General features: G+C 40.3%; 2 protein-coding genes across 2 annotated transcripts in view; one reads left to right on the forward strand and one right to left on the reverse strand.

The window, feature by feature from the left end:
- The first annotated feature begins 1,445 nt into the window (after window positions 1-1,445).
- akap7 (A-kinase anchoring protein 7) overlaps window positions 1,446-24,732 on the forward strand; it is a 135,543-nt gene continuing 112,256 nt past the window's right edge. Inside the window, exons 1-7 of the mRNA XM_084081607.1 lie at window positions 1,446-1,576; window positions 3,636-3,799; window positions 4,112-4,248; window positions 7,869-8,029; window positions 10,282-10,394; window positions 12,361-12,407; window positions 12,761-12,861. Coding sequence (XP_083937733.1) covers window positions 1,474-1,576; window positions 3,636-3,799; window positions 4,112-4,248; window positions 7,869-8,029; window positions 10,282-10,394; window positions 12,361-12,407; window positions 12,761-12,861 — 826 coding nt within the window. The 5' untranslated portion in view covers window positions 1,446-1,473. The remainder of the gene's footprint in view (window positions 1,577-3,635; window positions 3,800-4,111; window positions 4,249-7,868; window positions 8,030-10,281; window positions 10,395-12,360; window positions 12,408-12,760; window positions 12,862-24,732) is intronic.
- Window positions 17,964-21,066, reverse strand: LOC311062539 (C-C motif chemokine 14-like). The gene is made up of 3 exons (XM_084081655.1): window positions 20,984-21,066; window positions 20,496-20,601; window positions 17,964-18,128 (listed from the first exon to the last, which is right to left on the reverse strand). The coding sequence occupies exons 1-3, from the start codon at window positions 21,063-21,065 to the stop codon at window positions 18,041-18,043; spliced, it is 276 nt and encodes a 91-aa protein (XP_083937781.1). The 5' UTR covers window position 21,066; the 3' UTR covers window positions 17,964-18,040.

The following is a 24,732-nucleotide window of genomic DNA, read 5'->3' on the forward strand; positions in this document are numbered from 1 at the left end:
TCCACTGATTAACGAGCCATAATCAAATCCAGAATACATAAAGTTAATAACTACCTTATAAGTTGTTTATTAACTGTTAATAAGTAGTTAATAAGTTGTTTATTAACTGTTAATTAATGTTTGTTAATAGCACGTTAAATTCTTTATAAACGGTTATAAACAAATTATAAAGTTAATAACTACCTTATAAGTAGTTTATTAACTGTTAATAAGTACTTAAATAGTTGTTTATTAACTGTTAATTAATGTTTGTTAATAGCACGTTAAATTCTTCATAAACGGTTATAAATACATAATAAAGTTAATAACTACCTTATACGTTTTTTATTAACTGTTGATAGGTAGATAATAAGTTGTTTATTAACTGTTAATTAATGTTTGTTAATAGCATGTTAAATTCTTTATAAACGGTTATAAACATATAATAAAGTTAATAACTACCTTATCATTCGTTTATTAACTGTTAATAAGTAGCTAATAAGTTGTTTATTAACTGTTAATTAATGTTTGTTAATAGCACGTTAAATTCTTTATAAACGGTTATAAACATATAATAACGTTAATAACTACCTTATAAGTTGTTTATTAACTGTTAATAAGTAGTTAATAAGTTGTTTATTAACTGTTAATTAATGCTTGTTACCAGGACGTTCGTTTAAAGTGCTAGAATGGAACAACATATTGTCAAATGTCTTGTCTTATCGCCCCCCCCCGCAGCAGCTCAATAACCGGACGTTTCGGCCTCACAGGCCTTCCTCAGCGTGTGGACACGCGTGGGACACGCTGAGGAACGCCTGTGGGGGGCCCGAAACATCCGGCTGGTATTCTTTTCAAAGAAACTGTTTCTGCCTGAACCGTGCACCCGATACTTTTTATACTTCGAACTACTCGCCTGATGAGTGCATGCTTCTTTCTTTTTCAAGTTTCTTTTTGTATTAATGTCTACCAGAGCTTGTAGATCTGCATTTGTTCGGCTAGGGTTGGTTTAAGGCTGGACAAAGTAACCGAAAACATATCAAAAAAATATATACAAGGACCTCAATGGAAACAAGACCGCAAGGACCTTTTTGGACGGACCTTTTAGAAGTGTTTTAACTGTACTTGTGCTGTTTTTACATTTTTGCCTAATAAAATATTCAATCAATCATTCAAAAAACAATATGTAGAACCAATAACTGATCTTGCTCATGTACGTTAATTGAATAATCGAGATGCAGATATTTTGTTATAATGTTTTCTTTTTTCGTGTACAGTACATAAATGAATCGACACCAATTTTTGTATTCATATTTGTGCATTTAAGTCGTTGTTTTCCTTTTTATGTCCATACTAATATTGTACTGTGTGTGTGTGTGTGTGTGTGTGTGTGTGTGTGTGTGTGTGTGTGTGTGTGTGTGTGTGTGTGCGCGCGCAGCTCCAGACCGAGCGAGAGAGAGGAAGAGGAGAAGAAAGCTGAACAGGGAGAAGAGGAAGATGATGATGAAGAACAAGCCGCCCCCGGCCGAAAGTTTAGACAGTCTGATGTCGGAGCTCCCGTTCGCCTTCGCCAGCTCCGCCGTGTGGAACGACCTGGGATGTACGTATGACATCAGGGCTGTCCAAACCTTTTTCAAAGGTTTATTAATGTTAATTAACCCATAGACCTGAGGCCTTCTAAATCCTAACAGTTTTCTGAAAAAAACCTATGTTGCTATATATAATATCTCGTTGCTGTCAGGCAGAAACCTCTTATCTCCATATTTTAGCTTTTTCGTAAATGAATGCCCTACTTGATCATACCTACAGTGTCACACAGAAGCATCAAAAATAGCAGATCTACAAGCTTGAAACGCTGTGCGAAGCGATACGGTTTGAGCGTGACGCGGAACCAGACATACAGAGTCAAGCAACAGTTTACTGTACATTAGAGCTGGTAACATTCCTCAGAAATGATATTCTAATTCTAAATGGTCTTAAAAATTGGCAGATATTTGAATTTATTCGAATATTATTATTATTTAAAAAAACGTTTTTTTTATTTCTTTTTTTTTAATGTTTATTTGACGGGTACAAATATCAAAAACAATGTATCAAGTGCTCGGATCCAATAATACATTGTTTTTTGTATTGTCCTTGTCAAATGAACATGAAAGAAAAAAAAAGTTTTTTTTTTTTTTTTTTTATTCGAATATTATTTTTCATATTCGAACATATTTCCCCCATATTCGAGGAATATTCGAAATTCTAATATTAATTTACCAGCCCTAATGTACATACAGGGATTTAAGTCACTCCCCTCAAGGGAGGGAGAGAGAGCTAGATACATCATTATAGAGAAAAGCTGTGGTCTGACCTTATCTCTCCGTACCAGGCACCTGGGCAGCACAAGGCTGCACGATATGATCCCATCTTTTAGGAAGTTGAAAAAACACAGTTTCAGTTTAAGGTCATCGTGACACATGCAAAACTTTTAGGAAGTTGAAAAACACAGTTTCAGTTTAAGGTCATCGTGACACATGCAAAGTAACTGCAATGGAAAACTCAAATAAGATAATGAACTACATGAACTGTGTCATTCATGACCAGACAATTCTTTAACTCTTTCAACCGGGAACGCATCCGTGTAACCACTATCCATATTTTATACTTTGGGCTATTCAAAAATAGCAGATATACAAGTTCATAGCGCGGCACCGAGTGCCGCGCTATGAACTTGTAGATCTGCTATTTTTCTTTTATCTTCAACTTTGTGAAAATCTTTGAATATATATATATATATATTTTTCAATTTTTACTTTTTTTTACTCAAATCTTTGCTTCTGGGGGTCCCTGGAACAAATATTTTCAGATGGGGGTCCGCGGCCAAATACATATAATTTTGGGTGATCCTTGACATGAATTCTTTTGAATAGCTAAAGAAATCTTAAAATGACACAGATGCGTTCCGGGTCTTAGTGGGTTAATAACACTCCTAACATACACATGATAAAAATACAAGATAAAATTCCATTTATCAGGGGAGACGGGGAGACTCCTGTTACTGAACAAACACTATAGCAACGAGTACTATCAGAATAGTATATGAACCTAAACAAAGTTTTATTTTAATCAAACTAATCAATTTAATCCATTATGATTATAATCAATCTTAATAGAATTACATGTTCGTGCATGTGTTTAAATACAGTAGCATAAATGGACCGTGAACGTGCAGTACAGCTGCAATAGTTGCTCAGACTGATTTAGTTGATTGTAAATAATCAGCAATTAGAATGATTTCACGTTGATTCAACACACACACACACACACACACACACACACACACACACACACACACACACACACACACACACACACACACACACACACACACACACACACACACACACACACACACACACACACACACACTAATCGATGGTTGCAGCCCTAGTTAGATCATTGTTTTACATGATGGGAGTGCCTAGACCTTAACTGGCCAACTAATTGATTAACTGTCTTGACTGCTAATCTTTAAACTATAGCAGCTGCTGGCTGATTGACTAGGCTCATTACTGCTGGCCTGAACAATTAACACACTTTGGACGTTTGTTCATTATGTTGGTAATTAAATCACAGTGCTTTCTCTCTCTCTCTCTCTCTCTCTCTCTCTCCAGTTGTCCAGGGTCCAGAGTCCACCGAGAATAAGACGAGAAAGAGGAAGAGTGGAGACAGCGGAGGCCGAGTGGACAGCGAGGAGGACGCCGAGAAAACCAGCAAGAAAAAGAAACAGAGCCAGCGTCCCAACTACTTTGTGTCCCTCCCCATCACCAACACACAGGTGACACACTGGCACAGTTAAATTGTTTTTTTCAGATAGTACAATATTTAGTCAACTTGACAGTTGGCTCTGTACTTGGTCTGATCTTTTTCCCTCTACGCCAACTCTCCGAAAATAGCCGATCTACAAGCGTTGTGAGCTTGTAGATCTGCAATTTTTGTTCCCCATCACACAAATATTTGGCAGACCCCCTGTAGTTACCCTGAAGACCCCGTAGTAGGGGTCCCGGACCGCCTGTTGAAGACCCCTCGTCCAGAACATTAGTAAAAAAAAAACCTGGTGGTGATTGACTGCCGTCTTGTCCAACCACAGATCAGCTCAGCCGTGGCCGAGATCCAAGAGGCGGTGCTTCAGCAAGAGCCTCGATTGGCCAGAGCCATGATCCCCGTCCCCAGCCTGCACATCACCCTATTGGTCCTTCACCTCGCCAATCAGGAGCAAATAGACATGTGAGTGGATCGCACGCACGCACGCACGCACGCACGCATAAACATCATAAAGTCATACTATGTAACTTTTTCAATTAAACCAAAGTTATTTTTCACAATAAACCATTCCACATACTGTACATGTGTTATCTGACAACTTATCGCTTTGGAACCAGAAATACATTTATTTTCAACCCAAAATGTAACATCAGTAACCCTGTGGATGATCCACAGGGTGCCTTTAACTTTACCCCCCTGTATATTTCTTTTTTTTTTTGGTATAGAGAACAGGATTACTGCATTTCTTTTGTGCGGGTACCTACACTAGGGGACACGGGGAGAACATGCAAACTCCACACAGTGTATTTGTGTGTATTTCCCCCCTGTATATTTCTGTACAGACATCGTTGCTGTCTGGCAGAAACCGTTGTCTTTCCATATATCAGTCTTTTTGTGTTTTTAGCGGTACCAACCGCTCTATATCTGACTTTTTCTGTGTGTCCGTGTGTCCGGGTGTATGTCCAATAAACAAACATTGATGACAACATCAATACGGGGCTCATCAAAGGCACCGCTTCCTTCACACAGGGTGTGATTATTCATAAATGAATGGCGTATTATTATACTTTGTCGTATGACAGTTTTCTTCACAAGAGTGGGCGAAACTGGCCAATTTTACAAGCTCCCAAGTGTAAGCAGAACAGGGAAGCCAGGTTGAAAGTGGCTGTACATTATATGTTTTTTTTTGTAAATATTGAACCAATGAGAACAACAAGAGCTTGTGACTAAATAATAACTACATTGGATCCATTGGAACACATGGTTATGTCAGGCCATTTCCTGAAAAGTAACAGTTTTGTACATCAAGATTTCCACCTGACAGCAACAGTAGATTGCACACTCATGAGAGAGTTTTATTGTTTCTTCCCCCGTTGGCTGGGAGGACACTCCCGGTGTCCGGGAGGACACTTTGGTCCTGTTGCAGAAAATAACCCTCCTGTCCTTCCTGGATGCTATCTCTTCCTCTCACCGTCTTCCTCATCAGGATCCAGCATCAATTAACCGCTTTAAACCTGCCGTCCCGTCCCTCCCTATTTTTGGGCATGTCATTATAAAGTGTGCAAAATTAGCTGATCTACAAGCCCGTAGATCAGTTATTTCAACTGTGTGATTCTGTTGTATGATGAAGCTTAAAATAGGGCTTCAGTGGTTAACCACATGAACCCTACTAACCTTAATTTTGGGCATGTTTTTAGGCAACATGTTTGCACAATCTCTTATTTTTCTGTTAGCAGATCTACAAGCTCACAGCATGATGACACGAGGCATAGATTTGCTATGTTCGTATTGCCAACGTATATCGTCTCTGTCGGGGTGAAAACCTCGTAACGTCCAAAACTGTTACTTTTCAGGATTCAAATTAAAAATCCATCAAAAGTAGCAGATCTACAAGCTCAAAACGCAGCGCGAAGCTTGCAAATCTTATATGGTTACAAAAGGAAGCATAATGAATAGACTGAGTGGCCCAGTCACCCTCTGAGAAGGTCCACTTCCCTCTGTGTACATTATCACAACACACAACACCATCCATCATTTGGGTGGGGGTCTTGTTCCTGGCGTTAGGAAGACAGTACTGTGTCCTTTAACCCTTTGAGGCAGGGAAGGGAACGCATGTGTGTCGTTTTAAGATTTCTTTGGCTATTCAAAAATAGCAGATATACAAGCTCGGTGCCGCGCTACAAGCTTGCAGATCTGCTATTTCTTTTAGAAAAATCGTGAAAATGTGTGCAAATCTTTTATATACATTTTTAACTCAAATCTTTGCTTCTGGTGGTCCCTGGAACAAAATATTATTATTATATATTAGACAAATACATATTATTATGGGGGTCCTTGACAAGAAAACAATTAGAAAACCATTGATAATATAGCAACATAAGTAAAAAAGAAAAAAAAAAACTTAAGGAAAAAAAACTGTTAGGATTTAGAAGACATTTGTAAAATCCCCAGAAGCAAAGATTTGAGTTAAAAACTACAGCTTTAAAAAAGCATATATATATTCAAACTAAAGATTTGCACATATTTTCACGATTTAAAAAATAAATAGCAGATCTACAAGCTCGTAGCGCGGCACTCGGTGTCGCGCTACGAGCTTGTATATCTGCTATTTTTATATGGCCAAAGAAATCTTAAAATGACACAGATGCGTTCCCGGTCTCAAAGGGTTATCCACTGAAGTTGAACCCTAGCATCCCTTTTCCGGGCATGTCATAATAGGCCAACATTTGGCAAAAATATTCCAATCTATATCGGCTGTTTACCCCTAAAGACATTTAGTGTAGAGGGGGAAAAAAGGAGCCGGCTAAGTACAGTATAGAGCCCTGGTGGACCCCGGTCAATGAAGTAGAGTAAGTTAAGTGGTTGATACTGTTTGAACTGTTGTGAGTGATTTAATTGGGAAGAAACAGTTGAATCTTCTGCTGTATCTCGTGTGTTTCCTCTCCACCCTTCCAGGAAAACAAACCAAGCCCCCAAAATAGTCTAATCCTAAATTATTCACATCTAGACAGCGATGATGAACTATAAACATTTCTTTTAACAACAACACAGAACAGACGGGGGTGGGGATCAGTTTTGTTTTGTGTCAACAATGCCTTGCCGTGAAGAAAAAAAAGTGACAGCAAATTGTTTTGGCTTTGTTTTTAATCAGATTAGAAACGGCGCTAAAAAAAACGTTCCGGTGTAACTGAATGACGAAGGTTAAAATGATTTCTTGTGTGTGTGTGTGTGTGTGTGTGTGTGTGAGAGAGTTTGTCAGTTTTAACCCTCTGAGAGTCCATTAGGAGGGCTTTGGAACCCTGGTTATGTTCACGTGGCGATAGTGGTGTTATACCCATTAAAACCGGGAAAGCACCTGTGTCATTTTAGATTTTAGCTATACTGTAGCAACATTTGTTTTTTTTCCGAAAACTACATTTTTGAAAAATCTTGGAAGTGTTTAATTTTTTTTTTTGCATAAATCTTCTCTTCTGGGGGTTCCTGGCATAAAACATTTTCAGATGGGGGTCCGCGGCCAAATATATACAGAATTTCAGGGTCCTTGGCACAAACAAGTTTGAGAACTACTGAGTTAGTAGGCATTTGTTGAATGGGCCTCAGGTCTTAATGGGTTAAATATGCACTAAGTATCAGACACGTGTCGTTATAAATCACTAGATTCACTCTGATGTAATATGAGAGGGAGACAGAGGAGTATAGGCACTGCTCCCAGGTTCATGTGTATATCGGAAACCTTGTATCTCCATATTTTTTTTATTTATTAATGCCATACTTTGTCATACAAGAGTGTCAAGTAGAGAAAGTAGAAGATCTACAAGCTCATGCGTTTTCAATATTTTAAGTGTTTCTGTGGGTTTTATAAATATTTAGCCAATGACAATAATTAACACGAGCTTGTGATACAAATAATGACTTGGAACACCGTTTCCTTTTTTTCTCATTTTTTTTCCTGAAAAGTGACAGTTTTGGACAAACAAGCTTTCTTACAGACACCGACAATAGTGTATTTTTACGTATTTTGTGTGTGTGTGTGTGTGTGTGTGTGTTCACTGATGTGCCTTTTTCCCCCCCCTCTTTTGCAGGGCGGCAGCCGCGCTGGCTCAGCTGAAGCCCTCATTGGCTGAGCTGCTGTGCGGGCGGGACCTGGCGCTGTCCTTCTCAGGGATTGGTCACTTCAGGAAGGAGGTGGTGTTCATGGGTCTGGTGCCGGGATGGCACAGAGACACACTGGACAGACTGGCAGGTCAGTGACTGTTCCTTCATCTATTCATGCTTATAGACACTGTTAGATACTGTACCTTCATCTATTCATGCTTAGACACTGTTAGATACTGTAGCTTCATCTATTAATGCTTAGACACTGTACCTTCATCTATTAATGCTTAGACACTGTTAGATAATGTTCCTTCATCTCTTAACGTTTAGACACAGTCAGTTACTGTAGCTTCATCTAATTTTTAGACACTGTTAGTGACTGTACCTTCTTAATGCTTAGACACTGGACAGACTGGCAGGTTAGTTACTATAGCTTCATATCCTAATACTTAGACACTGTTAGATATGGTACCTTCATCTCTTAAAGGACGACTTCACCGCTTTTCAACCTATCTTCATATAATTGGTCCACACTAATACTTATGATAAAATGGTACAATTTTTTTCTACTCGGTCTGTGTCTCAGAGGAGGGCTGTGGACAGTTCAGAGTCCCGTCTACCAGTGACATCATCAATGGGGAATCCAAGCTAATAGAAACTGCAGGCTTTCTATTCCTGGAAAGTTGCAATGCAATAAAAGAAGCCATTGTTCTCGTGTTAATAAAAATCTAAATAAAAAATGTGAAATCTTGTTGGAAAAAAAAACATGCCTAACGATGATGTCACTGGTAGACAGGTTTCTGGACTGTCCACAGTCCTCCTATGAGACACAGGCCGAGTAGAAAAAAATGGTACCATTTTATCATGAGTATTAGTGAGGACCTACTAGATAGGTTGAAAAGCGGTGAAGTCGTCCTTTAATGCTTTCTACTAGCTGCTTACATGCCTACATTCTAGTAACTGGACTCGTATTGTCGCTTCTGTTTTCCGCTCTCTGTTCTCTTGTCTTTCTACTGTAATGTCTGTCATCTAGGGCTTTTATTTTAATAGTCGTTCATTGATCATTTGCACATACAGTAGGGCTTTTACTTGTAACAGAGTAGTTTTATATTGTGGTATTGCTATTTTTACTTACTGTAAGTAAAATATCTGAGTACTTCCACCACTGGTGTTGACCATGGGTCAGAGCAGTCAGACAGTCGGCCATCAACACAGGAAGTGGCCGTAGTTAACCTCTGACCTCCGTCAGAGTGTCTGTATACTCTACTTCTCACATATTATTATATTCACGGTTCTTTTTTTTTTCACTCATTTTTTCCCTTTCCTTTCTCTAGCATGTTTTCTATTACTGATATGAGAATAGTATTCCCTCCCATGTCTTCTCTTCAAACGACCATGTTTTCTCTTCAAACACTGTGTGTGTGTGTGTGTGTGTGTGTGTGTGTGTGTGTGTGTGTGTGTGTGTGTGTGTGTGTGTGTGTGTGTGACATTAAGGCAGCATCTCTTAACCCATTTAGACCTGAGGCTCCGATTCTACAAAATGTCTTCTAAATCCTAACAGTTTTTTGAACCACTTATGTTGCTATATCAGTGCCTCTCAAACTTTTTCATGTCAAGGACCCCCAAAATAATATGTATTTGGTCGCGGACCCCCATCTCAAAATATTTAGTTCCAGGGACCCTCCCCAGAAGCAAAGATTTGAGTTCCAAATATTCTCTGACCTGGAACGCATCTGTGTCACTTAAATGTCTTTGGCTATTAAAAAATAGCAGATATACGAGCTCATACCGAGTGCCGCGCTATGAGCTCGTAGATCTGCTATTTTTGAAAAATCGTGATTTTTTTTTTTTTTCCCGAAAAACTGTTAGGATTTAGAACATTTTTAGAAGCGGCTTCAGGTCTTAATGGGTTAAAAAGAAAATGTGTGTGTATATATATATATATATATATATATATATATATATATATATATATATATATATATATATAATATATACACACACATTTTCTTTTTCTTATATATATATATATTTATTTATTTCATTGGTTCAATATTTCTTTACCAACACACATAATGGCCCTGATTTATGGAAAAACAAATGCAAAAGCGGAAAAATGTAATTAGCTGGTCTCTGCCAGACAGCAACAAATTTGTTTACCAAATGTACAGCCCTTTTGTTCAACGCTGATGTTTAGCATCTCCTCCCCTCTCTCCTGCTTCCACTGACCCCTGCCCTCCTTTTCTCCTGCTCCCTTCTCTCGCTCTCGCTCTTGCTCTCTCTATTGATTTAATACTAATCTTTCCTTCTAGAGTTGCCGTTCCAAAAATATCTGTTGTTTTCCTCTGAACCTTATCAGGTGTTTATGTGTGTGTGTGTGTGTGTGTGTGTGCGTTGCAGAGTTGTTGCGGAGCTGTTTTGAAGCACAAGGTCTCATGCAAGGATACCAGCGTGGATTTGAACCCCACCTCACCATCATGAAGCTCTCCAGAGCACCCAAACTCCGCTCACAGGTATGTGTGTACGCACACACGCACACACACACGCACATGCACACAGAGCAGAAATGAGAGATGCATGAGAGAGAATAAATCAGTGATGAGACGGAGAGAGAGGGACAGACAGGCAATGATGTGGTGGTAGGAGGAGACAGACAGACAGACAGACGGGAGGAAAAACACAGGAAGGACAACAATCTTCAGTCATCTTCTCTCTTGACACCTGATGACATCACATCCTGTCTGTCTGGCGCCGGCCAGAGGGCAGGGCGCTCTTCCTACTCTGTGTGTGTGTGTGTGTGTGTGTGTGTGTGTGTGTGTGTGTGTGTGTGTGTGTGTGTGTGTGTGTGTGTGTGTGTGGTTGGGTACCGAAATACGGTTCCGGTACGGAACCGATAAAGAAATTGTCGGTACCGGGTACCCAAACAAAATATGTAATTTCGGTTCTGCATATCGGTTCCTAGATGCGCTAAAAGCCGTTCAAACAAAGGCGTTTAGAAGTCCTACACAAACAGCACGAGCAAAAATCACAAATCCGGTAAAACACCTATGTATGGAGAAGTATAGATCAGTAGCGTCTCTCCGTATGGAAGAGTAGACACTGCTGCTTCTCTACGGGCGCACTCAGCCCAGCCTCATTCCTCCCCGCATCGCCCCCCCTCCCCTCACTCACTCACCACCATCTGAACTGAAGTAGTAAGGAAAGGAATAACCTGCCCTGCAAACTTTGTAACCAAGATTTGCTGTTGTGAACTTGAAAACTAGAATCCACATGTCAGAGGGTGTAACGTTAGTTGGAAAACCAGCGCTAGTTAAGAACTCGCGCAGGGCTAAATAATTAACACCAGCTGTGAAGTGTGAACGCTTCTGTGTGTGTGTGTGTGTGTGTGTGTGTGTGTGTGTGTGTGTGTGTGTGTGTGTGTGTGTGTGTGTGTGTGTGTGTGTGTGTGTGTGTGTGTGTGTGTGTGTGTGTGTGTGTGTGTGTGTTTCTTTCAAAAATAAAACTGAAAGTGACTTCTTCAAAAGGAAGGAATGGCAGACCTAATATTATTAATGCATTTTGGCTGTGTGTGCAATAATGCAAATGCAGACATTATAATGCCTTTTGCTAGGCTATTCAATATTTGTTTTAATTTCTTGAATATGGCAGGGTAATGTTTTGAGGCATATTGTATTTTATTAATAGTAATAGTAAATCAATAATTCTACACAATAAATAAATGTTTTAAATAACTGATCTCAATATGGACCCATTATAGTTATGATAAGTTTTGCCATAATCATGTAGCTCTACAACAGAAGCACAGCCATGGCAGCAATGGTACAAAAAACTTTAAAAAAAATGTATATATCTTTTTTTTTAATTAATAATTTCCGGCTATTCGGTTTTCGGCCAAGTGTTTCCTGTATTCGGTATTCGTTTCGGCCAAGAATTTTCCATTCGGTGCATCTCTATTAAATAAACATTTCACCTCTTATTTTTTTACCATTTTGGAACCGAAATATGGAACCGATAGGAACCGGATCCGATAAGCAGAACCGGAGCCGGAACCGGACTCGTAAAAATCCTAACGATACCCATCCCTATGTGTGTGTGTGTGTGTGTGTGTGTGTGTGTGTGTGCAGAATGTATTGTGCATGCACATAAACATGCACAATACATTAAAATGTAACATCATCGCTGTCAGGCATACGATTGTAGTAACAAGAGCTTGTGACTAAATAATAACTACATTGAATCCAACACAGGTTATTTTTCTTCCATTTCCTGAAAAGTAACAGTTTTGGACATTTTCTGGACATTGTGACGATATACAACAATGGCTGCTAACATTTGAAAATACAATACAATACAATTACAAAACAGTACAAAACAAATGTTTCAATAACTACATGATTTCCTCCACTCTTATGTCCTCGTCTGTCACTCTGTACTCCTCTCTCTCTCTCCCCCTCTCCTCTGTCATTCTATCTCTTTCAGGGTTTAAAGCGCGTCGATCCAGCCTTATACTCCAGCTATACTGACAGGTAGGAGCTCTCTCTCTCTCTGTCTGTCTGCCTCTCTGTGTGTCTCTCTGTCTGTCTCTCTGTGTGTGTGTGTGTGTGTGTGTGTGTGTGTGTGTGTGTGTGTGTGTGTGTGTGTGTGTGTGTGTGTGTGTGTGTGTGTGTGTGTGTGTGTGTGTGTGTGTGTGTGTGTGTGTGTGTGTGTGTGTGTGTGTGTGTGTGTGTGTGTGTGTGTGTGTGTGTGTGTGTATATCTGTGTGTGTGTCTCTCTCTCTCTCTCTCTCTCTCTCACACACTCACACTCACACTCACACTCACACTCACACACACACTGACATTGTGTTAACTCTCATAGTGTTATTGTGTGTAACTCTCAGGTGTTTTGGAGAGCAGCCGGTGGAGAGGTTAGACCTGTGCTCCATGCTGAAGAAGAAGCAGCAGAATGGATACTACCACACAGAGACGTCACTACGGCTCGGTGAGTCCCATCGCTCGGTGCTCGCTGGCAAACCCTTCTGTGTGTCCGTTTCACTGTTTCTCTGGAGCTAGTGGTTCTCAAAACCGGCGGTTCCGGAGGACCCCCCGGGGGTCCTTGAGAAGTTATTGGTCTGTAACGCGTGGATTCAAGTTCTCAGTCGCCACGACTGATCTCAGTCAGATTCACCTGGTTGGCAGTATGCAGGAACACTCTATGCACAGCAGCCATAGTATCACTTCCTTCACAGGTGTTACCAGTGATACTAATGAAGACTCTGTTCCATTTAGTGTAGCACAGTAGTTCTCAGATTTTTGAATTTCAGATTTCCACGACCCCCATAACTCTGAGAGTGTACAAAAATGGAACCAAATGGACCATTTTAATCTGTGATCGTGCGGGTCTGTTTATTTTTCATCAGCACTTTCGTTTTCCACTTACGTCACACTCACCCGGAGCCGGATGTATAACGCAGATTTCGTTTCCGGGTCACATTGTTTTCCTCCTGTCATTTTCGGCCAGAATAGGGAAAAACACGTTTTTTCACACGGTATAAAATACAAACGGACAGCTCAACTTCTATTTTCTTCGGTCCGGGTGACTAACAGTCATCGTCGTGTATATCACATCGTTTTCAGGCCGGTCCGGGGATCAGGGATTGTCGAAAACATAACATCCGGTGAATGACCGGATGTGACGTGGGCCTGTTTCGGAGGGGGAGAGCGAGGTGATCAATGTGTGGATTTGCTGCTCTCTACTGGTGGAACTGTCGTATGTGCTTAAGACCACAATCAGAGAATTTATTTGAATGAAAACATTTTAAAACACGCAAATTGCTGGCACAGGGGTGAGTACATTATGAATAAACTCTGGCAGTCAATGTGATAAGGAATCAAGGCTAGTGTGTGGGGGGGGTTTCACAAATCACACATTAGGACTCGGGTCATACAAACATTTTCAGTAGGGAGATTTTATTTTGCTTTGATCCATGGTAACTCTGATTGTGTCCAAATGGACCCTTATGCTGCGTTCACCCTGGCAGCTACAAAAGCAGCAAAGGGACGCAAGCGTATCTGTCGCCGTGTCGCCGTTGAAGTGTTTGATCGACACGGCCGTGTGTGCGTCAGACGAGAGAGAAACATGAGGAAAATATAAAGCCTGGAGTTAAAAGAACGCGGAACTTGCGGAACACGGAAATAATGAGTTTCCATTACAAGCAGGAATAGTTTGAGTGAGAGAGAAAGTGAGTGGAAATGGTTAAACAACACTTGGTAGCTTTGTAGCTGCATCTGAAGCCATGCAGCTCAAGCTGGATGTGTTGCTTTGTAGATTTTGTATCGGCTACAGACGTCGGATGTATCTTTGTATCTTCATGTCACTGGATTCCATTGAAAATGAATGGTAGCTTGTAGCTTTGTATCCTCATGTCATGCTGGCAAATGTGTGCAAATCTTTGAATATATATATATATATAAACCGCTCACAAAATGTAAGAAAACTTGAATTTGGGCCATTATATCTCCCCTTTACTAATACCAATCAGTAAAGTGTTATATATCATTTTTATCGGTGATTAGTCACCTTTACAACGAGGTACAGCTTGTAAGCATCGGGCATTCATGGAATGTGCAACACAGGCAAACGTGTGGGTAGCGCCGAGCAAAAATGTGCCAAAATCACCCAATATGCTTTTGCTGGTAATCGCTCTTGTATTGAGCGACCTGCCAGCACACACCTGCTGAGAGGTGGGTTCTGCAACTTTGCGTTCTGCAACATGGGTTCTGCAACTTTGTTGAGTTTGTGTATGCTCCAAGCAGCAACACTGCCCCCATGGAAAGATGCCATGTTTGTCCCTTCAGGATAAGGCCTGTGCAATAGGGCAAGTGAAGCTGGTGTTCCGATTACGCATTATTTAATGTCAGCCCTGGTACCATTTGCAGGCAGGTGTGTGCCAGTCAAAGGTGCGTGACCTGCACCTGAGCATGGGCCCTGCAACTTTGACATATGTCTTTGGTACCGTTGTGCAAATCTTGCCTGTAAATCTATGGTTCCTCAGTGAAGCAAGGGGTCTTGGTTTGTTGTCTTCCTTGTTGACTTCACCAGTCTCACAGAACTTAGGCCTAAGTTTGGAAATCGTACCAGGGCTAACACCAAAAAATGCTGTCACTCTGCATAACAAACACCAGCTTCACTTGCCGTGTTGCTCGGGCCTTATCCTGACAAAAGTGGCATCTTTACATGGGGGCAGTGTTGCTGCTTGGAGCATACACAAACTCAACAAAGTTGCAGAGCCCATGTTCAGGTGCCAGTCACTCACCTGTGAGGCAGTCACACACCTGTGACTGGCACACACCTGAAGCCAATTGAATGTCATGAATGTCAGCAGAAAAGTCTAACAGGCCATTTTGGCACATTTTTGCTCGGCGGCTACCCACACGTTTGTCTGTGTTGCTCATTCCATGAATGCCCGATGCTTACACGCTGTACCTCGTTGTAAAGGTGACTAATCACCGATAAAAAATGATATATAACACTTTACTGATTGTTAAAGTACATCTTTATGCCAATACTTTTGTACGTAAGTACATTTTGAATTCCGGACTTTTACTTGTAACAGAGTATTTCCACATTGCAGAATTCATACATTTACTTAAGTACAATATTTGAGTACTTTTTTTCCACCACTGGGGAGGTGTGTGCTGCTTGATGTAAGTTTATTTATGTAACTGTGCTACATCCAATGCAATAAGGAACAGGCCCCACTATTGGACAGTTTTAACCTCATCTTGCATGTCCAACGAGTCTAATATATAAATATACTTTTTGTCTAAAAGTATATTTGCCTATAGCGAGATTTCAGTACAGACCATATCTTTATTTATTTTTGTTTTTTTTAATACATTTGTCTGTACTTTTATTATACGTTTGCACATAAGCTATTGGTATTTAAGTATTTGTACTGCTATTTTCGCTTTAAAAAAATATTTTTGAAAAATATTGTATAGTACATTTCAACAACAAGGCAATTCAATGTGCTTTTACATAAAACAAAAATTACAGCGCAGAAGAATAAAATAAAATAAGAAACTCATTGAAAGGCAGTGGCAAAAAGACAGGTTTTTAGCTGTGATTTAGAGGAACTAATAGTGGCAGAAGACCTGCAGTTTGTTGGGAATTTGTTCCAGACATGGTGGTGCATAAAACCTCAATGCTGCTTCTCCACGACATGCCCCAAAACAGGGACAGCGGGTTCAAAGTGGCTAATGAATGAACATATGGTTGCAGAGAAGAAAACACTACTCTATAACATGCGTGTCACGTGTCACGTCGATGGACGGCCGTGGATTGAGTGAGATGCACTCAGCGCTGATCTGATCATTCAGAAAACATACATCAAATGACTGAATTTGAGGTTAAACGTGAACGCTAGGGGGTGGCAATTCACGGGACCCCAAAATGATGACCCCTGATTGTGTTCCCACGCTGCTCCCACTATAGGCTAGCCAGTCTGTTTGGAAAGAATATCCATGCTTATGTAACCCGGTGCCTGTTCAACCAGTACACTGGTTCACTTCATATCTCATGTGCCTCATTGAAACCTGCCGACTAACGTCAGAATGTAGCCTGGTGTGGCAAGGAATTTACTTTTAAATAATGATGCCACACCACCTTGAAGATGTTATATCAAGGAAAATGAATGAGTTTGTAATACAATATACTTGGTTCCCCAAGAATACACAATTGCATACAATGAGAGATGAGACATGAATTCCCCCAAACTTTAATAAAACACAGAAAAGGTTAACTATCAGGTACTGTGCAATGAGGCAGTATTTATTCAACTCCTAATTAAAATCACCAATACATTTCAGTTCAACAATTGTTTAAAAAAAAACACCACATTCATCACAGCCGGACAATGACCACAGTACACTGAATGTAATCACAATTACTTGAATCAGAGTCAACAGCCAGTGGGCAAATGACCACCATTGAACAGGGGGAGCTAAGCTAAAGCTAAGCTAAAGACGAGGTACACCTTTATCCAATAAGCCTAGAAGCACACACACACACACACACAGCGAACATACAGCATGCACATGGGAAAGGAGCGCCACTGTGAAGAGAGGTGCACACATTCACATCAACAAAACAAGCCTTCTGGGGCATGTGGACTATAGTGAGAGCTATGGTGAACCCCTGCAACAGATCGGCAGCACCACTCGGCACCCTCTTGACTCTGGACACACAGCACCAGTGTTGATTTCGATTAAAACTATGCGACGCGTTGTGAGCTTGTAGATAGTCTATTTTCAGCATGCAACCAAGTGTAAAATCAGCCATTACGGCGCCATCAAGGCACCACCAAAATACATTTTAGTCGACTAAATCAACTGCAGATTTAGTCGACTAAAATCTTATGATATTTAGTCGACTAAAACTAGTCTAGCAGTAAAAAAATCAACACTACACAGCACTCAGTATTTGGGAGTGGAAGAAAAAAACAAACATAAAATACTGTGAAATAGAAATAGCCCAAATAACAATACTAAAATCAACCCTAACAAAACAGCAGTGGCGATCTGAAGTTGTGTTGTGTTTTGTTTTTAATATAGCCCCTCGCCCGGGCAAGGGGCTATATTATTATATTATATATATATTATATGGGTTATATTATACCTCTATGCCCTCGCCACATGAACTCATCATCACCTCACCTAGGCACGTGAACTCAAATAAAACAATAGGCTCTGCACAGCAGCCATATTGGACAGACATTGGGCCCCTTCCTTGCTTCCTTCACAGGTGTTACCAATGATACTAATGAAGGATCTGTTCCATTTAGTGGTTCTCAAAAAAAATTATTTCAAGGACCCCCATAACTCTGAGAGTGTACAAATGGAACCAAATGGACCCTCCCGGGTCCATTTGGTTCCATTTGTACACTCTCAGAGTTACACCCCCTCAAGGAACCATGAGGGTCCCTGGACCACACTTTGAGACCCACTAGTGTTTCTAGTGGGCCCTAAAAAATACCGCTGATTGATACATTACAAACAAGGAAGCAAAGCATGGGGTTCATCTCAAAGCATTGTCACAAAACCAACTGCTTGTCTGGAACTTGTTTTTGTAACCAGGTATTAGACAGCCCAGAGTCACCCAGGCCAGAACCCTCTAAATGTTATCTAGACTCCACAGTGGTGATGACATTCTGGACCCAGTTCTGAGTTGGGTCGACACAAAACCTGACACCATTCTTCATTGTGAACCTAGAACAGACAGATTAAGATGTTTCATTTGATTTTGAATTCTGCTTTCCAGTGCTGTCTGTTATACATGAGAGATTAGAGATGATTACAGGCCTGGACATCCCATTCTCCCCCGGTTTGTTTATTCTGGGGGACCCTGCCACTTTATGGTGGAAGAAGTACTCAGATATTTTACTTAAGTAAAAGTAGCAATACCACAATATAAAAACAGTCTGTTATAAGACCTGTGTTCAAAATGTTACTTGAGTAAAAGTACAAAAGTATTGGCATCAAAATATACTTATATACTTTTACCAAAAGTAAAAGTACTATGTTTGAAACGCGTCGCGATGCTACGCGTTGTGAGCTTGTGGATCGGCTATTTTCAAATAGCCTATGTATAAAATAGGGCTAAAGTGGTTAATGTATGTTTTATAACGAAATATTTCATATCTGCAAAGTAACTACTAAAGTGTTTTAATAATTTTGGAAGAGTTGAAGGTTCCCCTTTTTTTTTAACCAAAGTCGGTCAGTGTTGCATCTATTTATCCCTCCCTCTCTATACCTCCCCCTCTCCCTTTCACCCCTTTTTTCTCTCTCTCTCTCTCTCTCTCTCTCTCTCTCTCTCTCTCTCTCTCTCTCTCTCTCTCTCTCTCTCTCTCTCTCTCTGTTAAACCTAACCTTTTCTTTCAGCCCCTGATTCTTAGTAATCACGCTGTCCCAAATTCCTGTAAATTTCCATTTGATGGATCATGATATATAGTCATTGGAATGCCTTCTGAGGGTATAGCGTTATATTTTGGCGCGAGAACCAATGAAGTTGAATGCTGCCCTCAGAAGCCATTCCAATGAGTATAAGTCACATCTGCCTTTTTTACAGGTTAGAGCCTTTGCTGCAACATGTTGCGATGCCATGCGTTGTGAGGTGCAGCCATCCTCTTTTGCTTTGTTTTCCTTCAAAACGTACTGTCATCTACATCAGTGGTTTTCAACCCTTTTCATGCCAAGGACCCCTAAATTGATATGTATTTGGCCGCGGACCCCCATCTGAAAATGTTTTGTGCCAGGGACCCCCAGAAGCAGAGATTTGAGTAAAAAATGTTCGCTTTAAAAAATATATATATTCAAACATGTGCACACATTTTCAAGATTTTTCAAAAATAGCAGATATACAAGCTCACAGCGCGGCACTCGGTGCCGCGCTGTGAGCTTGTAGATCTGCTATTTTTGAATAGCCAAAGCTAAGTGGTTAAAATGATTATGACGCTATGTTAACTAATTTAGCTGGGGACCCCCTGGTACCCCCTCAAGGACCACTGGTGGTCCCCGGACCACTGGTTGAAAACCACTGATCTACATTAAAGAGATAGTTCACCCAAAAAATGACTTATTTTCTATCAATTACACACCCCATGGAGGCTTGAATTCATGGAGATTTTTTTTGTTTTTGTCGCATTCCTAAGCCAATAATTTGATGACCGGCGGAGTCTCCGGCAGTAACTAAGTACATGTACTCAATTACTGTACTTACATCATCTCAGAGGAAAATATTGTGCTTTTACTCCACTAAAATTAGAAATACAGTTTGTGATGCTCTTAGAGAGCACACTATAGGTACTTACACACGGCAAGCAGCCAGCGCGCCTATGTAATTCACTTTCAATGAGAGGCGGGCGATTATTTGGGACGCGCAGAGAAGGGTCTTATGCTGGTTAGCTGCGTTTTCCATGCATGTGTACAAGGTTTACGCAGTGGTGTAAAGTAACTAAGTACTTGTACTCAATTACTGTAAAGATGTTGGCGTATTTTTACTTTCTTCGGTATTATAATTTTTTTTGATACTTTTACTTGTTCTACCCCACAACATCTCAGAGGAAAATATTGTACTTTTACTCAACTAAAATTATATGAAAACTTTAGTTACTCGATTTTCTTTGTAGATTTGTATTATTATTACAAAATACACTAACCACCGGATCTACAAGCTCACAATGCGTCGCGATGCATTGTGAGCTTTCAGATCGGCTATTTTCAAAAGATGGTTTATACATTATACAAAAGATGGTTTATACATACATACATACATCACAACTTGTGAAATTGGACATGCTGCACGCAGAAGTTTGAATGCTGCCCTCAGAAGGCATTCCAATGACTATAAGTCTGCAGAATGCTCATTGAGTAATTTTATATTTGGTACTTAAAAGTATATTTTAATGCCGATACTTTTGTACTTTTAACAAAGTACATTTTGAATACGAATTCTACTTGTAACAGAGTATAGCTACATTGCAGTATTGATACTTTTACTTAAGTAAAACATGTGAGTACTTCTTCCATCACTGGGCTTATGTGTAGGTACACTAGTAAATATAGCATAATACTCACACAACACCAAGCATAGAGCACCGATTGTGTGTGCGCTGGAACGTCACCACGTTGTCCTTAGGCAGGCGCTTGGTGCGATACTTGAAGCAGCACTCAGAAACACCATCTGGGCAGAATAAGAGAGAATAAGAATAAGAAAGAGACACAGAGAGAATGTTATGATAATAGTTTAGGCTTGATGTGCTTAACCTGTTATCTATTTGTACTCATTCACTCCAATCTGCATATCGCTGCTTTTTATACGACAAGAAAAACAAATACGTTTGTTGCCAACAGCCTTACTGTTCATTACTCTTCAGTTCATTGATGAACTATAGCCTCACATTAAAGCGTTTTCACTTTTTGGAAGAATGAAGGTTCCCCCTTTTTTTAAAACCAAAGACCACCTTAACTACACTGTTATTTATCTTTCACTGACTTTTAGTGAAGGACACAAGAGCACACTATAGGCCCTCCTCTTTTGCTTTGTTTTCTCCTTCAAAACTTACTGTCTTCTTGTGCCAGGACATCCAGAGTTGAGAACAGCAGCATGCAGACCACTAGAATAACTGGTATCTTCTTCATCCCCATCATCATTGTGTTTGAATATGGTTGTAGTCTGTCAGTGTTGCATCTATTTATCCCTCCCTCTCTCTATAGGCTACCTCCCCCTCTCCCTTTGACTCTTTCCCCTTTCTCTCTCTCTCTCTCTTTAGAAAATTCCAATCTTCTGACAAAACACCCACTTTTTGTTTTGTCGTTTGGTATTTATAATATACACACTATAGTAGTGTGTATATCTGTCTGTCTCTATGTCATCATGATTTGTGTGCGTGGGGAACTCATTTGAAACAAGCTTTTAAGTTTAAGTGCTTTGAAGTGCTTTAACGAGTCTTCCAGTTTAGTAGACCTCGTATTGTGAATTTGTACTTCCATGTACTGTTGTTCTCACGTCTTACTAAATAAAGTACATCACTCAATCAATCACACGTAGGCTTAACCCTGAGGGCACGCTCCCACCGCACTTTTATTTGACCTCTGGGGCAGAATCTGCCAATGCTTTGTCAATGCAAATGCGTGGATTCTTAGGAAAAATCCGCAAGACCAGGAATCCACGCATTTGCATTGACAAAGCATTGGCAGATTCTTCCCCAGAGGTACCGCAAAATTTCTTCTTTTTGTTTTGTCGTTTGGCGTTTATAATATACACCCGTAGGCTTAACCCTTACCAAACCTTTTCTTTCAGCCCCTGATTCTTGTAAATCACGCTATCCCAAATTCCTGTAAATTTCCATTTGATGGATCATGAAACTGAAAGACATTGTTGCGTTTTTGGCATTGTCCACTTTTGCAGGTTAAAGCCTCTGCTGCAACATGTTGCGATGCCATGCGTTGTGAGGTTGTAGATCGTGTGTGTGTGTGTGTGTGTGTGTGTGTGTGTGTGTGTGTGCGTGCGCACCGTGATGCAAGTAAAATAAACGTGAATAAAATAGGCCAGATTGTGCAACTATAATCAATGTGGTTTTCATTACACAGCATAATCACAAGGTATTCAAATTCTTCATTCTCAAAGAAGCATAGTACTGTAGGTCAGACAGCATTACAGGCAGATAAATGCGAACACGATGTCGTCCTGCACACATTATTGAGTCATTTCAAAATAAAATAAAAAAACAGCAAACTAAGTTAACAACTCAAACGATGTTCAAAATGTGCGACCAAAAGCCCACGTCCTCCTCCATCGATTATCTAGTGCAGCAGACAACCGGGCTTGCACTTGACAATGTCTATAATTGACTCTAATCAGAAATGCAGTTTGTGATGCTCTTAGAGAGCGGGCTATGTGTGCCTTCCACTTGACCCCAGTATGGGTACATCCACACATGAGTGCCAACTTGACGCCCGGAAGTCGGAAGTCCCGTCCACTCCCATGTTATAGGAAAAACCGGACCGGAACTTCCGGTTCTTAACTTAACATGAGAGTGGACGGGGCTAGCGTCACGTAGCGTAGCGTTGCACGTCAGCGTACGCTCATGTGTGGAAGCACCCTATGATCAAGGTGTTGTCAAATTGGCCCGTAAGCCTAAGGAAGGACATTAGCAGGCCAGGATGGCAGTCTGAATCGGGTCTTATGCTCTGCCTCTGGCTGCCCTCCCCCCCTTGCAAAGTGGCTTTAAAGAAAGGAAATAGTGTAGCTGCAATGCGTAGGCCTACTGTCCAGAAGTCAACCTTCAGTACGCATTGCAGCTACACATTATCATTTTGATATGTTATTTGTTGAATTCTAGTCCAATATTAAAAAAAAAATGTTTATTAAAGAGCTGGAGAGACAGGGAGTCCCCTATTTCTGAACAAACATGCTATAGCAATTATTAGGCTTTAATCTTTTAAACAAAAACATATCCATCTCTACTGTTACCCCACTGTGTCCCCAGGGTATATGGACCTCAATCATGCAGACAGGGGGAAAGGGGGGTGCATGCAGTGAAAGCACTCTTTTGGTAAAAAAAAAAATATATAAGGTGGGTTTTCATACCGAAATACTTATAGTATACAGTTATAAAACAAAATAAGTTTTTGTCTCCATTATAGCCTACATATTATGTGTAGTATGTGCATTGTTGTGTGCCATTGTTCCATTGTGTAAATGGCTTTTTCAATCTAAGTTCAAATTGTGCAATTTTCAGGTCATAACACGGCTCAATAATTTTGAAATGCTGAATAACAGACCACCATTGAGAAACATTTAACAAAATTGGTTAAAGATGGAGTGCCATGATATTTTTCAACCCTAAAACCTGATCATAAGGTATTATTATTATGTAAGGATTTTTTTCAAAAAAAAAAAAGTGTACAGAAATTGTGAAAAAAAAATGTTTATGTGGACACGCCTCCAGTTCATTAAGTATGCCTGGTTCTCACCTTAGCACCTCCTCCACCACCTTAGCACCACCCACCTGTCCTAGTCCCTCCTCCTCCTCATGCCCACACCTGTTGTGTTATGATAATGAGGGGGAGGGTATGTTTTTTGGGGGCTCTGTGATGTCACTAAAGGGCTGTTTCTCTATTGGCACGTTTGACCCTCAAGATTTCAGCCTCCAGGTAGAAACTCCAAATAATCAGAGAAGACATAAAACACCATAAAAACACCACCGGGGGGGCTTAATGAAGTTCTATCAACCTCATAGACACATGAAAAACAGAAAAAGTGCAAAAACATGGCACCAGCTCTTTAATTCAAATGAAATGGATAAGTGAGACACTGCAGTCTGCTTTCTAATTTGTTGTGAAAGGATACAGATATATAATTGAAGACATATGATTATAAGATCAAATTGTGTACACCTTTATTGAAAGGGAAATTCAACAAAGTTCAAATCTGAAGATAAGAGGTTTCTGCCGACAGCAACGATACCCCCCTTGGAGAAAAATGACCATGCAGCCACCACTGGTGTGATTAAGTGATTTACTTTGGTTAAAATAAGTGTTAAATAGCTCTATATTCTGATAGTACTCATTGCTATAGAGTGTTTGTTCAGTAAAAGAGTTTCCCATGTCTCACCAGCTATTAAACAGAAAATGCATTTTCAGTGCTCTCTCCTGATTGGCTTAAATGTTGTCACCTACTTGAAAATGTACTATATTATGTTTAGTGAAGAGCTGGAGAGACCCCTGTGACTGAACAAACGCTCTGTAGCAATGATTACTATCAGAATATTGTACTTTAACCTTTTCACTAAAAATAATATCACTTACCCTACCTTTAAGGATAACGGAGGGTTTAGTGAGCAGTTAGAATGAGATTGTGTGACCTCGCTCAGATTTGGAGTTTGTAGAATTGTGAGTTTCAGGTGCAACAACCTTTGAATTAACATCATGACATTTCATAGAACAAGGAAAATGTAAGGAAATACTCTACAGTACCTCTTTTTCTAGCCTTTTCTCATTCTTTACAAATGCACCCTTCTCCCACTCTTCAACCTGTCATGACACTCTTTCTCTTTCCATATGATACATCTACAGTAGGCTATGACATGTCTATTATTACTAGCAGTGTCCACTCACAGTTTTGTGTGTGTGTGTGTGTGTGTGCACCGGCTTCGAATGCTATCAATGCATTGAATGGGAGATTATCACGTTTTATCAGACCATTGAATGGGCGAAGTAGGCGAGCTACCGTCTACCCCGCGATTTGTCAGACCATTCATTGGGCGTAATCAGGAGCTACTGACCTACCGACGGAGGCGGAGCAGTCCCC

Source organism: Gymnoscopelus microlampas (genome assembly GCF_963454915.1).
Source record: "Gymnoscopelus microlampas genome assembly, chromosome: 16".
In the NCBI taxonomy this organism is placed as follows: domain Eukaryota; kingdom Metazoa; phylum Chordata; class Actinopteri; order Myctophiformes; family Myctophidae; genus Gymnoscopelus; species Gymnoscopelus microlampas.